This window comes from Vulpes vulpes, chromosome 6 (genome assembly GCF_048418805.1).
Source record: "Vulpes vulpes isolate BD-2025 chromosome 6, VulVul3, whole genome shotgun sequence".
Classification (NCBI taxonomy): domain Eukaryota; kingdom Metazoa; phylum Chordata; class Mammalia; order Carnivora; family Canidae; genus Vulpes; species Vulpes vulpes.
The window spans coordinates 5300548-5316180 of record NC_132785.1 but is presented as its reverse complement, the minus strand read 5'-3'; the positions used below and the strand labels follow the sequence as shown (position 1 = coordinate 5316180).

At 36.8% G+C, this 15633-nt stretch overlaps 1 protein-coding gene across 9 annotated transcripts in view; it reads right to left on the bottom strand.

Moving 5' to 3' along the window:
- Nucleotides 1-15633, bottom strand: part of ZC3H13 (zinc finger CCCH-type containing 13) — a 90983-nt gene that overhangs the window by 17310 nt on the left and 58040 nt on the right. For 4 of the 9 annotated variants that reach the window (XM_072760583.1, XM_072760584.1, XM_072760587.1 and 1 more), the window contains 5 exons: nucleotides 10219-10410; nucleotides 6126-6209; nucleotides 5223-5772; nucleotides 1755-1858; nucleotides 218-1411 (listed from right to left, as the gene is read on the bottom strand). In XM_072760583.1, the coding sequence (XP_072616684.1) occupies nucleotides 218-1411; nucleotides 1755-1858; nucleotides 5223-5772; nucleotides 6126-6209; nucleotides 10219-10410 (2124 nt within the window). The remainder of the gene's footprint in view (nucleotides 1-217; nucleotides 1412-1754; nucleotides 1859-5222; nucleotides 5773-6125; nucleotides 6210-10218; nucleotides 10411-15633) is intronic. The other 5 variants (XM_026017197.2, XM_026017199.2, XM_026017198.2 and 2 more) reach the window with 2 other exon arrangements.

Below are 15633 nucleotides of genomic sequence, written 5' to 3'. Positions count from 1 at the left end.
ACTCAATGTATCTCTATTATAACGTTGGTATTAATGTCATAACAGGTAACACTTTGGTGGCATGGTTAAATGTTTAAGCTCCTTAAACTTTAAGGTAACTGTATTTTGTAACTAACTTAGCATTTACTTTAAAATTTTAATTTGTATAAAATATAAAGTTGTATAAAATATACTAAGACAGGAAACACTTGGCTAGATGATAATTCAATTTTATTACCTGAAGAAGTACTTCGACTGGGTTCGCCACGCTTTAACTGATCAATCCTAGATTTTCTCTCTCCTGTGATTTCCAGACTTTTTGTTTTCTCTCTATCTCTTGAGCCACTATGCAGTACTCTCTTTCGACCACTCTGGTCATCTCCACTTCGATGGGCAGAATCATTGGATGGGGAACGCAGACGACCGGATGTATGACTACGGTTACTTCGATTGCTCCCCAGGCTGCTACTCCTCTTTTGATCCACTGGCTTGCGATGTGGTGCATCTTCTATAGTGACGTGAGGTGCCTCTACTTTCTCCGCTCGTGTTCTATGGCATTTTCTGTGTGAGTCTTCATTGGTGGTGTTGGTGGGAGTAGCAGAGGAGGAAATGGTGCTGGCAGATGTGCTGAAGGTGGTGGCAGCAGAAGTGGCAAGGGCAGGGCCAGTTGTACTAGCAGCAGCAGCTGCAGGAGGAGGAGGGGGAGGAAGCGAAGACGGAGAAGGAGTCCTCCCAGGAGTAGCGGCTATTGCAGCATGCTCTGGTTCCACCACCTCTGCACGGTCAGGCACATCCTCATCAGACCAGTCACTGAATGCTGTATCTTCTTTTTTCTGAGAATCCTCTAGCGTGCCATTCTTACTATTGGAAATTTCAACTAGTTCTTCTTTGGTTGTTATAGGGGGAGTCCGTGGACCTCTCTTCTTTTTATTCTGCAGGGCTGCTTCTTCATCAGAAAGATCAGAATCGCCTTTGGATTTTTTACGTTTTTTTTCAATACTTTTCTTCTTCTGTCCCTTTTTGGGTGAAAATACTTGACCATCTTCAGATGTTGTCTCTGTGTTACCCCTCTCTATCCCAACATCATCCTCTTTCTTTTTCTTAATAGGTTTCTTTTGAATTTTTGCTTTTTTCTTGTTCTCGTCATGAGCTCGATCAGATGTGTCTCGATCATCGGACAGGTGGTGTCCTAGCATGTCTTGTGCACGAGTTCTTGAGCTTTCCATGATTTCTGTCTGTTCTCTTTGCTTATCTACAGAAGAAATTTTCTCTTTGAGCTCTTGCTCTTCATAGCGCCTTGAACTCTCTTTTCTCTCTAGTTTACGATCTTCCTCTTTCCATCTACCCTGCCTGTCTTCTGTAAGGTGTGATGGACTGAGAGAACGAGACTCTTGAGGTCGTACAACCTGGCTCAAGAGTCTATGTTTTTCATCTATACAAAAAGATGAAAGTAATCACACTTTCACCAGGTAAACAACATTGCATGTTACACAGAAATAATAACAGCCCAACCTCTCACTTTTCATTTAAAAATTTTAAAAATGGCAATAATTTCACTAAAAATACGGCTTTGTTATAAATAGTAGAAGAGGACAGTGCCAGTACGATAAAATAACTATTTCTAACATATACTTTAGTCAGACGGAGATATTCAGAGGAAGCAGAGCAGGAATAATTTTAAATCTTACTTCATCATTTTCTACTAATGCCAAAGGACAGTTTCATGGTTACAAAGGAATGTGGATATAGAAACACAGAAACTAGATTCTGCTTACTTTTATCATCTCCACTGTTGTATGCGTCACTGTCAGGAGAATGTTCTCGCCGGCGCTTAGGTGACTGACGAGGGCTAGGACTCCCTTCATTTCTGTAGCGCTTCCTAAGTTGGACAAATATAATTTATAATTTTCGAAGGGATGTAAAAGTGATTTCTTTACTAGCTTTTAGTATTATTTCTTTACTATAACTAAAATGTAAAATTCTAAGAATGCAATGTCAGAACTATATCATACAGAAGATATTCAGTATCTTTAATAAAATTCCTCACTTTTAGAAACACAATTGTGGACTTAAAATACATGGCAACAGGTCGTTCTTCATTAAATCACCAGATTTAAGTACTACAAGATAGTAACATACAACAGATGCATTAATATATTAATGCAACACATCTACTAAAACTTACTAATTTTACATTTTTATGATAAAGAAATACTGTATGTTGGGAAGCCAAATAAGAAACCTTAGTATTTGTTTTGGAGTACAAAAGACATGAATTTAGATTAGTTATATTGTAAGCCCAAGGCCGGTCATGTTGTGGGTATACTGGAAAAATTGGTTCCTTCCTCTTTGTAGAGCTAAATCACTTGGGACACCTGGGTGGCTTAGTGGTTGAGCATCTGCTTTTGGCTCAGGGTGTGATCCTGGCTTAGGGATCAAGTCCCACATCAGGGTCCCTGCAGGGAGCCTGTTTCTCTCTCTGCCTATGTCTCTGCCTCTCTCTCTGTCTCTCATGAATAAATAATTTGTGGCAAGTTAATAAAATAATTCATGTGTTCACTATACATCTTGTTCTTTAAGTTAAATAATAAATGACTAGTGATTTTTATCTCTGATATTTAAATTATTCCAGTGTTTGCCTATTTTTTCACTAAATTTTGGCCTCTTTTTTTTTTTTTTTAACATTGTTTATAAATACTATGGTCAAAAGTTGCAAAAATACTGCAGCACACCTATCACCTTGACAGCTCATTTACACAGATGAGTAACCAGGTGGTATAAAGGAAATAAGTATGACAACTTACAGACCTAAGTTTGTACAACTCCCTATCCAAAGCTCTCACTCTCTCTCTCCACTCTTTAAATCTGGGCTGGCCCACTCACTTGCTATGACAAGAGGATGTGGTGAAAGAACAGTATTAAGTTTGGAGAGTCAGCAGGACTCAACAGGCAATGCAACTTCTGCAGTTGCCCTCTGGGTATGTTTCTATCGTTCGTTATATGTAAAGTTTAGACTACTGGCGGAGAAATGAGATGCCCTAACCAACAGCCAGCACCAAACGCCAGACATGGGAGTGGGCCATTTTGGGTCACCCAGACCCAGCAGAACTTCTAGACTGACTGGAAACATAAGTGATACCAAGTAAGATCAGAAGAACTGCTCTGCTGAGCCTAGCCAAAAGCGCTAATCTACAGAATTATGAGCTTTGTTGATTGTTATTTTATTTTTAAAAAGATTTTATTTATCCATTCATGAGAGACAGAGAGACAGAGAGAGAGAGAGAGAGAGAGGGGGGGGGGGGGGCAGAGGCACAGGCAGAGGGAGAAGCAGGCTCCATGCAGGGAACCTGACATGGGACTCGATCCCAGGTCTCCAGGATCCCACCCTGGGCTGAAGGTGGCGCTAAACCGCTGAGCCACCGGGGCTGCCCTGATTGTTGTTTTAAACTAACTTTTTCTGTGGTTTGATACAGCAAGAGATAACTGATTTACCAGAATAAAGTGAGTAACTAAAATATATAAAAAAGAACTTTTAACTTCAAGGAAATATCTACAGAAACAAAATTAAGAGTAAAATAAGTAGTATGGCAATTCAGCAAATAAAATCTTCTACATAATAGGGGTTAAAAAAATTCTGGATAAATTCAACTACTGAAATGACAATACAATTGATAAAAACATCAAGATATTAATCTCATATAGCTATTATAGACCTGTCTGGCTCCTATGTTTCTGTGGTCCTTGCAATGTTTGGATTGTGCAGTCACACAGAACCAGAACAAACTTTTGCCACTGTAAGCAGAGATCAGAATCACGGAAACATATAATCAAAGCACAGGACTGATAATGAAAAATAAAGATTTCAGGATTTTAGAGAGAAGGAGGTCAGAGAAGAGAAATAATATGTATTGTGGGCCTACATGTGTTAAAGATAGTATCTAAATTTTATGTTAATGTAAATTTTTTTTTTTTTAAAGTGGGGAAAGGGAAGCCAGTGGGTCATCCACAGAAAACCCTGGCTGCAGACTAAAGGGAAGCCAACACCTAACAGAAGAAGCCCTCAGTTCTGAGCTTTGTTCTTTGTCCATAATCTACAGTAGCAATGATGAAAGAAATCCTAAAACAGGGAGCTGTATTCACCATGATTCAAATGAACTGGAGGTAGAAGCAATAGAAATGAATTTATAAATTATTTCCACAGTTGTTTTTAGCAAACTTAACCATACTGTTTATCCCAGCTGCAATTAAAAAAAAAAAAAAAAAAGGCAGTTACCTCCAACGAGGTTGGTTTTAAGTCTGTAAAACCTCAAAATTGACTGGATCCAAAACTGACTGGCTACAGTGATTGACTTAGCTCCCTTGTGTCCTCCTCAACTACTGAGAGCCCCAACATAGAGGCAGCTGTGAAGCTGATAGGTATACCCTGGGACCGTCTTAGCCAACATCTGGAGAAAACCATTCTGGGGCTGGAACTCACACAAAAGAAAACAGTGGAGAGATAGCATTCCTGATGCTTTGTTTGAAAGTCTGAAAAGAGTCCCATCAGAACAAATGAACACTAACCATGGACTTCCCTGACGCCTGAGCAAATAAATTCTTTTTGATTAAAAAAGAGAGAGAAAGGGAAAAAAAGAAAGGAGAAATTGCTCTCAGATATTTGAAATAATGACCCATCTTTTGATCCCAATAACCTACTATGACTCCATTGCTTAGAGAAGACAACTCCTATCTCTCTTCTAGCCATGAAGTGACTGCAGGACTTTCTTCAGTTCTAAGACACTGAATGCTTCCGTCACTGGGAGTAGTGACTCCAGACTTTTAAGTACACAAAAAGGCATGAAAGATTATTAGGAAAATACTTCTTGGTGACTGGTCAACTCCATTAACTAGTGATAAGGAGGATATGATGAGATGTGAGTTTCTTGATTCTATCACTTTTAGTTGGATTCCTTACTAAGTCTATAAAAGTTGAATAAGACAATATGACATCAAAAATGGCACAGTTAAAAAAAAAATGGCACAGTTAACACGAATGATTAATTATATCCATGGCTAATGAAACAGAACAGGAGTGTATTTTTCTTCTTAGATGAAACACCAAATACATATAATAAAATATAGGAAAATGTAGAGAGGCAAAAGAATTAACAGTACATTATTAGGAGCACACTAAAAAGCATTAAATGAAACTTCTTGAACTCTTTACTGACATGTAACTTTAAGCAACGGAATCTCATTCTTACTTTGACTTTCTCTCATCATGTCCATCCCTGGGATTGCGGTCTTCTCTGGTATCTTCCCGCTTTTCCCGGCGGTCATCTCGCCCTTTGTCTTTGTCTTCCCAATCCCTCTGTCGCTCCCGTTCTTTATCCCTTTCTCTGGCTCTCTCTCGTTCCCGCTCCCGCTCCCGCTCCCTCTCCCGCTCCCGCTCCCGTTCTTCTCTTTCTCGCTCCCGCTCTTTTTCCCTATCTCGCTCTCTCTCTCTCTCCCTCTCCCGATCATGGTCCCGATCTCTCTCTCTCTCACGGTCCCTCTCTTTTTCTCTTTCTCTTTCTCTCTCTCGCTCTCTAGCACGCTCTCTTTCCAGTTCTCTCTCCTTTTCTCTCTCCCGATCCCGCTCACGCTCCCTCTCCCTCTCCCGCTCCCGGTCTCGCTCGCGCTCCCGGTCTCTTTCTCTAGCCCTTTCATCTCTTCTATCCTCCACTCTGTCTACTCTTCGTTCCTCTCTTCTTTCATCACGCTCAAGCTCGTCATTCCTCCCCTGATGTCGAATTGGTGAGCTTGGTCTTTGATCTACAATGAAAATCAAGTTTTGTCAGTGATTAATTTGACAGATAACCTATTGGTAAGACAATATGGCAAATCTTAAATTTTATCTGTGTATAGGGTCACACTGGCAGCAAATATAAATCAGGTGCTATATTTACTTTTAAGTTAACCATCCAAATAATCACCCCTAGATGTTTATACATTTTTTTTCTTAAAGGTTAAGTTTTATTTGCCCTCTAACTAGCATGTTTTCTGCTCCCCATCAACAACCCCCCTCCCGCCTCCCACTGATCCACCTTTGAGCTTTCTCTGCATGCTCCCTACCCTACCTCCAGCCCACTGCTCCAACCCCACTTTCTGCCATCTCTACCCTTCACCTCTGATCTTCTCTGTCCCCCCAGCAGGACCTGAGAACACTGGTGGCAAAGGATAGGGGCAGCAGGAGGTGTAGAACATAGGAGCTGAAGGAAAAAAAAAATTTCCCTCGTAAGTCACACCTCTAATTTCAGGCCAAAATATATACACATCAAAGTGCAGCTATTATGTGAGGAAAATATAGTAGAACAAAACATCTGTCAATAATTGTCGCTGCATATTAATTTATCAAACTAGAATATTTAGGGTACTGATGCTTAGCAATCTTGAAGTAATCAAATGTAAATTGTCTCAGTGATATATATTTATGATAAATTAAAAGTTTCATTTAATTGTATAACTGATCACTCAGATGAAGAGCTGTTTTCTTAAAAAAGTTAACTGATAATTTCATCACATTTTATATAAATCTATTTTTTTTCACTACATGAATCATATAAACACAGAGAAAATGAATACATGCTGCCCAAATGCCCCATTGAGGAGGAAATTAGTCTGGGACCAAAAAAAGTATATGAAAATGGCATTAACTCTTCCACAGAGCTAGCCAATTTTGAATGTAGTTCACTGTGGTAGGATCTAGGCTACTGTAGCATTTCTATTTTTGTATTAAGTAGTAACGTTGATGGGTTAGTCATAGAGGTCATACTACAGTACGGTCAACAGGTTTTCAAGTTGAATATCTAAAATCAACTTATTAAGCAGAATAACTTTAGGGTATTTCAAGGAAAGGGTTCAATATAGTAGGCTGAATTTCCTATCTTATCACAGATGAGAAAGACAAGAACTACATGTATATTAACTCTTTAGAGGTTACAGATCAATATGAAAGTTCATAAACTTTTAAAGCTAAAACGAAACAAAACCTTGTCCAGCCCTTTTCTGCTTAAAAACACAGAAATTATGGTCCAGGGGTTGACTGGCCAAAGTCACAGAGATGGCAGATTTGTTAGGACATCAGAACTAGAAGTCAATTCTCTTAAACCCTTCTTTACTTTTGCTGAAACCAACTTAAACTTAAAATGGTTCTACTAATCACTTTTGATTCCCCAAATGCTACTCTATTTATGGTATTAGACTGTTTAATTCCTGGTTTAGGGGTCATACCAATGTCACGATGATTACAAAACAACCTAATATTCAATACTGCAACTTTTAGTAATTCATAGTTGAAATTTCCAGTTATATCAAGGTCAGAGAATAAGCTATTTCACTCTTTGACAAATAAAAATTCTCTTTTCCCCCAACCAAAAAGACAATGTCTCTTACTTAAGAGGAAATGGAGAGGATATAAAAACGTCACTTTAATGTGTCTAAACTATTTTGCCTATCTTTTCCCCAGAACACATTCCTCAAAAATGTATTTCTTTCATGTATTTCCTTATCTTAATGAATGGCATACCCAGTCAAGAAAACTGGAAATCTCTGAATTATCCAACAATTTCACTCTTGAAATATTTCTTTGTTCAATGTTCTCTCTCCATCCCTACAGTTAGTATTATTTACAAACTCTGATCACCTCTTCTTAAATGTCTATGACGTCAACAGTCTAACTGGTTGGTATCCTTGTCTTCAGTCCTTCCCCACACTCACTTATACTTTTTTCATGAAAACTCTATTTTTTCCAACTGCTTAAAAGCAGTTGTCTTGTAGGCAGTGAAAAGGTAACTGAATAAAAAATTTGGGCCTGATTTATTAGGCTATTTAGAACCTGACCTATAGTCTCTCACAATCCTTCTTCCCCACTTCTTTCCTTGTCTACCAGTTATGGCATACCTCTACTCCCAACACCATAATTTATTACTATTCCAAAGCCTATGTTTCTTTTATGCCTGTGTGTCTGCACATGCTATACCCTCTCCTTGCAAAATGTATCTTCCACTGTTCCCTTTAGCAAACTCATTAGGAAGCTTTCCTGATCTCCTTGGAACTCTGTTTGCTCCTCGGTCATCTTACAGAACTTCATACAGTAGTAGTATTCATCACACTCCAATTGTCTCTGTGTATCCTAATCAGCCTGTGAAGAACTAAAGGGAATACTGAGATTCCTGAGCACAGAACAAGGTGCCTGGGTACATCTCTATCCTCAACCTCTATCAATCTTCATATTGCTCACCATACTCTGGCCACACTGGTCTTCTTTCAAACTTAAGGACATAATTAAGCTATTTCCTATCTCAGAGAATTGGCACACTCTCTTCCCTCTGCATGGAATGTTTTTTAATCTTCACAGTGCTAGCTTCTCTTACATTTATGTTTCTGCATAAATGTCAACTCCTTAAATTTCTCATAACAGTCGTCTGAAGTAGGTCCCTCTCTTATCCTTTATTCTATCTGGACCCCTTCTTTGTGTCCTTGATTGCACTCAATAGTCATTTCTCTTTTTGGGGGGGAAGGAGAAGTATCTTCCCTCTCATTAAATTCTATAAGCACAAGAACTACCGTACTTTGAGAACCTAGCAAAGTGCATGAGTACTCAATAAATACAGTAACCTCAAAAATATAGTTCTATTTCAATCATACAACTGATATTTATTGAAGTAATTCTAGAAAAGTAAAACAGAAAGAGGAAAGAACTTGCAGTCAGAAGATCTGAGTTTGAATTCCAGTTCTGGAACTTAGTTTCTCTGTAATAGTGGAAAAATCACTATCCTTTTCCTACCCCAAATCTCCAAAGTTATAAAATGTGAATTCTCTTATCACACCTACACTCACGGGGATATTATAAAGATAAAAAGATTTTATTTATTTTATATATATTTCCTGAGTTAATATCTTTTACAGTATCTTAATATCTTTTACAATATTAAGTCAGGGAATATATATAAAACAACTATCAAAGTTCCTTGGAAACTTCATACATGTATGGTTGAGAACTAAATGTAAGATTAAAACCAAATGTTACTACTGAATTCAGGAATAAGGTGAAATAAACCTGAGCTAGGATATCCAACTAAGGGGGGAGGGGAGAGAAGAGATATTAAAAAAGCACAGTGTTACGAGGACATAGTGTTAGATTAAGGAGAGGTGAATCAAGAGTTAGGAAAGATATAATTTCAGATATCAACACACAACATATAAACTCTAGCCTCATCTGTAACTAAGAAAATCATGCACATCCTTTAACCTAAAATGCATGAGGCTTACTTAGCCTAACAAACTCAATTCAACCAAATCTGACCTATAATCCCAAAATACATGATGTCTTAGTGACTTTGTTCTTTCTTTATTGTCCATATCAACATACACCATTGCCTTTGTGATTCAGCCCACTACGAAGCATCATTATTCAATTCCCTACTCAATCAAGTTTTGTACTATATTAATCTCAGCATTACAGCAAACTTTACTTTAATAACCAAAGTTAGTAAGACTTAAAGGGCTTAAAGGCCCTAATACATATAGACAATAAATGCTTGTTAAAGAAAGTACTTATAAACCCTTCTAAAAGGACTTCTAGTAATTTTGCTTTAAAACTGATTTAAGAGAGTAAATCTAATAGAGTAGGATCTAATACAGTAACCAAAAATGTTTAGCTTAAGACATACAAGAATACAAAATTAGCTAATCCAAGTATTGTAAATTCTCAAGAAGGAACATGCATAAAATGTTTCTTCAAACAACCCACAGCCCTACCATCATCAATTTTTCTCTGTTCTTCTGACAGCCTGTATACAACTCTGTTTATTATCACAGCTAGTGAGTGGCCAGCATACTTTGGTGAGAAAGTATCTCCTGAATTAGAAATGCCTAGAATGGGTACCCAAACATCTACATTCTTTAAAGGGTTGTATGCTACTTTGTTAAGACAAAGGACATAAAGTAGGGCACCTAGGTTCTTGCAGTACGCAAGTACTTTCTACACCCTAGTACCCATGCTGTTGCCAAACCGGTACTCTCATAGCTAGTTATTTACATACTGTCCCTTAAAATAAGTAAATAAGGAAGATTATATGAGTATATATTATAGTTTCAAATGTGTCAACAAGCGAAAGTCTTAAAAGATGTATTAAAAAGTAAATTGATAATGGTTTTTTAAAAACAATCCTCCCAATCACTGTCGGCCATCATTTAGTAATAAGCCATTTGACAAACCTCTCTCTCTGTTGTCACGACGATCTCTCTCTCCATGTCTTCTCTCAAAGGAAGAATCCCTTGCTTGGTCTCTGTTGTCTCTTTCAGGGTATCTGTCTCTTTCAGGATAGCTACTTCGAGTTTCCCAGCTGTCATGATAGTTGCTACTACTACTGTGACTATCAATTTGAGAACCTCTTGTGCCTCGACTTCCTAAACAAAGGATATTCACACAAATGTTTAAACACATACACTTTATTAAACAAGTTTCATCAGTCACAATCTTTCTTCCCAAAAAACATACAGATAGAGAAGGTGTTTTGGGTTGTTTTGGTATTTTTTGTTTTTGTTTTGGTGTTTCAAAGTATGGTAATCATCGTTGAAAAGAATATTAAACGTTGGCTCAGGATACCCAACTTGTCTAATGATGGGTTTGGGGAAGTTAAGTCCCAGTTTTTACTATTGATAAAAAAAAAAAAAAAGTCTTAACAGAATCATAAAGCAAAAAGACTCATTTCAGTTACTCCAAAACTCAATGAAATAGAAAATGAAAATTATCTGTTCATATCTAATTCACAGAAATATGAAAATAATTAAAAAAAAGGATATATATTATTGCTTTGATTACAATTTATAGCAAAAACATTCCAGTACAGAACCAAGGTACTTTGTTGACATTAAGTGGTGCCTGGAAATTTTCATTAAAAAATGTGGGAAATGAATGTTTATATAGTAGCTTTATTTGTAAAAGCCCAAACCTGGAAAGTACCCAAATGTCTTCTATAAAAAACAAAGTATTGATACATGTAACAACTTGGATGAACCTCAAGGAAATTATGCAAGTGAAAAAGCCAATCTCAACAGGATACATACAGCATGATTCTAACTAGGTAACATTTGCGAAATAACAATTATAAGATCCCGGACACCTATTAGTGGTTACCAGGGGTTGGAGACAAAAGAGGGGGTTTAAGTGTGGCTATAAAGAAAGGGGCAGGAGTCCTATGATACATAGTTGAGTATCTTGATTGTAGTAATGGTAATGCAAGGCTACAGAGCCCCTACTGGAAAACAGTACAGAGGTTCCTCAAAAAAAAAAAAAAAAAAAAAAAAAGAACGTGATCAAGTAATCCCACTACTGTGTATATATCCAAAGGAACTGAAATCAGGATCTGGAAGAGATGGCCCATGTTCACTGCAGCATTGTTTACAATAGCTAAGAAAAGGAAGCAACCTAAATATCCTCTCACAGACAAATGGATAAAGAAAATGTGGTATATACATATAATGGAATATTATTCATCCTTTAAAAAAAAAGAGGAAATCCTGCCATTTGAGACAACATAGAGAAACCTGAAGGGTATTGTGCTGAATGAGAAAAGTCACATACAGAAAGACAAATATTACATGATACCACTTATATGTGGAATCTAAAATAGTCGAACTCCTAGAAACAGTAGAATGCCATCTGCCAAGGGCTGGAGGTAGAAGGAAACAGGAGTACTGTCAAAGGGTACAAAGTTTCAGTTGTATAACATGAGTAAGTCCTAGAGGTCTACAGTACAGCACAGTGCCTACAGTTAATACTTTATCAGAAAGTAAAAAATTTGATAGGAGTGTAGATGTTATATTAAGCATTCTAATCACACACACAAAATAGAAAAGAGAGAGCAAGAAGAAACTTGCAGGAGATGGGTATCTTTAAGGCACAGACTGTAGTGATAGATTCATGAGCACATGCTTATCTCCAAGATAATCAAGTTGTATACATTAATGTATACACTATACATAATAGGCTTTGAGTCCACAAAGAATTATAAAAGAATTCTACATACTGTTATTAACGCATTTTAATAGTTAAAACATCTTAATAATTAAAGATCCAAAGAAGAAATTTAAGACATTTTTTAAAAACTAGAAATGAGCTACATAAAAAGGCTAACAATGAGTAAGTAACAGCTTAGGTGCTGCTAAGAGATAATTAAAAAAAAAGAGAGAGAGATGTCTGAGGATATGACCCAGGAAACAAAAGAGAGACAGATGAAAATTTCAAAGTTAAGAATCAGAGAAGATACAATAAGAAGATTCAACATATGTGTAACATGTCTAACCTATGCTGTTCAGAGTCACATTTAAAACAAAAAGATACAAAAAGGAGGAAAGGATGAAAAAAGATACTTACTAAATACTAACCAAAAGAAATGTTAGTAAAATATCCTTCAAGATAAAAAGCACTATTAGAGATAAAGAGGAACATTCTACAGTGATAAAAGGAATAATCTGCCCTATGTGTACCTAACAGCAAAGTTGTAAAATATCTAAAGCAAAAACTGATCAAATTTCATGAAATCGACAAATTCACTATGACAGTGAAAGATTTAACTCATTTCTCTGTAATGTTAGAAAAGGCAGACTAAAAATAATTAAATACAGATTTGAAACTATGGATAACGAATTTGATCTGAGACGCCCTCTGCATCCAACAGTTAAAATTAAAAGCACACAACAGAACATTTCTGTAAATTTCTGAGCCACAGCTAACCTGACTTCAAAGTCTTCTCTGACAACAATTAAAATTAAGGGGATTTATTTTAAAAAATTAGATTGGAAATTTATAAAGCTATTCCTACATAATTCATGAGTCAAGGAAGAAGTCACATCAGAACTTACAAGGTGTTTAAAATGGTCACTAATTCAATTACCACATATTTCATAACAAAGAAAAACCTGAGTAGAAATTAGAACAAAAGAGACAAAAAAGGATGTAAACCAAAGATGAGTTGTTTGAAAAGACTCAAAACAAATCTCTGGCAAGACTGAGTAAGAAAAATAAGAGAATGCAGTTATAGATATAAAAGAGATTTTAAAGAAATTTTGGAACATCTTTGTATGAAAAATTTGAAAACAAATTTCCTGGAAAAATGTAAGTTATTACACACTGCTTTAAGAAAAAAACAAATCTGTAACTATTATAACAATCTAAATCTGGGATCCCTGGGTGGCTCAGCAGTTTGGCGCCTGCCTTTAGCCCAGGGCATGATCCTGGAGTCCCGGGATCGAGTCCCACCTCAGGCTCCCTGCATGGAGCCTGCGTCTCCCTCTGCCTTGTGTCTCTGCCTCTCTCTCTCTCTCTCTCTCATGAATAAATAAATAAAACCTTAAAAAAAAAATCTAAGTCTATCACTCTTAAGGAGAAACTCTATTGGTAGTAAAAGTTCTAACCATCAGAAAAACAGAAAACGAGAATAGACAAATATTAAATTGTCAAAGAATAGATAACTAATCATATATAAATTGTTCCAGAGGAAAAAAGAAGTAACACTACCCAACATATGTTGTATGTCTAGTATAACTTTGATTCCCAAACCAAACAAGAACATAAAAAAATGAACTATGCAGTGGCATGCTAGAACCAGTTCACATTGGCTTCAAAGAGTCAATTGTGTGCATCTCTTCTCATGTTAGTAGCTCAAAATCAGCTATGGCAATAGTATTTATATCATGAAAATTGGCAAAAGTTAAAGGCCAGGACTTTTTCTGAAGAGTTTGCTGTTAAATATTTACCATCATCCCACTAATTAAATGTAATCTCAATTGAAAACTTTACTTCAAAATCAAATTTTAACCTATTCCAGAACTTTAAAAAATGGAAAAAATTCAATTTATCTTAGAAATTCCAGGATAGTTCTAAATTTTATTTTATTAAAGATTTTATTTATTTATTCATGAGAGACACACACACAGAGAAGCAGGCTGCATGCAGGGAGCCCGACTCAATCCCTGTTGTCTCCAGGATCACACCCCAGGCCAAAGGCGGTGCTAAACCGCTGAGCTACCAGGGCTGCCCAGTTCTAAATTTTAAAGAAATACATAAATAAAAGAGGCTAAAGACCAACCATGACCTTCTCAAAATACAGAAAAAAATGGTCATGATAGAAGTTGTTCCCCAAGTTGGGAAAATAAGAGGACATCTGTAATGCAATAAAAAACATGTTAAAAATTTACAAATACCATGCTTAACAGTAAAATGCCAACAGTAACACTTTAAAATCTGAAACAGAGCAAAGAAGCCCCTTATACCACTATATTCAACACTATATTAAAAGAGATCAGCAGATGCTCAACAATAATCAGAAGAGCCAAATCTGTTCCCAGGCATAAATGTTTAAGAGAATCTAATTAGATCTCCAATGAAATTACAGCAACATAGAAATTTAAGATTAATATACAAATATCAATCATCATTTCCATACACCAACAGTTAGTGGTAGAAAATAAATTACTTTAAAAAGATATTCAGTGACACTTATAGGCAGTTATTCATTGAAGCACTGTTCAAAAACAAAAAAGACTAGAATACCTAAATATCTATCCATATATGATTTGCAGTAGTTTCCCCTATCTGTGGCTTCACCTTCTGTAATTTCAGTTACCCACGGTCAACTGGGGTCCAGAAGCAGATGATCCTCCTCCTGACATATCCTCAAAGGTGAATGGTAGCCTAACGTTACATTACAATGCCTACATCATTCACCTCGCTGCATCGCATCACCTAGGCATTTTATCAGCTCATTTCATCACAGGAAGGGTGAGTACAGAACAATGAGGTAATTTGAGAAAGACCACGTTCACATAACTTCCATTGCAGTGTATTATCATTGTTTTATTACTGGGTATTTTTAATTTCTTACTTATTTATGAATTAAACTTTATCACAGGTGTGTATGTTCAGGAAAAGACCCAGTACAGAGTTCAGTATTATCTGAGTTTTCAGGCATCCAGCCATTATCCTGGAACACATCCCCTGCAGATAAGGAAGAACTACTGTATTCACTTTATGATCATTTGTTCTAGCAAACACCAACAGCGTTTTGACAGGGATTGCAAAATGAATAATCCAATTAAAAAATGGGTAAAAGACATGAACAGACATTTCTCCAAAGACATCTAGACGGCCAACAGATACAGATACCGGTCTCCAAAGACCTCCAGATGGCTCAACATCACTCATCAAGGAAATATAAATCAAAACTACAATGCTGTATTACCTTATGCCTGTCAGAATGGCTAAAATCAACAACACAAGAAACAGGTGTTGGCAAGCATGTAGAGTAAGGGGAACCCTCCTGCACTGCTGTGGTGGCAATACGAACTAGTACAGCCACTCTGGAGAACAACATAAGGTTCCTCAAAAATTTAAAAATAGGGATGCCTGGGTGGCTCTGTGGTTGAGTGTCTGCTTTCGGCTCAGGGCATGGTCCCAGAGTCCCAGGATTGAGTCCCGCATTGAGCTCCCCTCGAGGAGCCTGCTTTTCCCTCTGCCTATGTCTCTGCCTCTCTCTCTAATCAATACATACATAAAATCTTAAAAAAATAATTTAAAAATAGACCCCTACAATCCAGTAATTGCACTACTGGGTATTTACCCAAAGGATA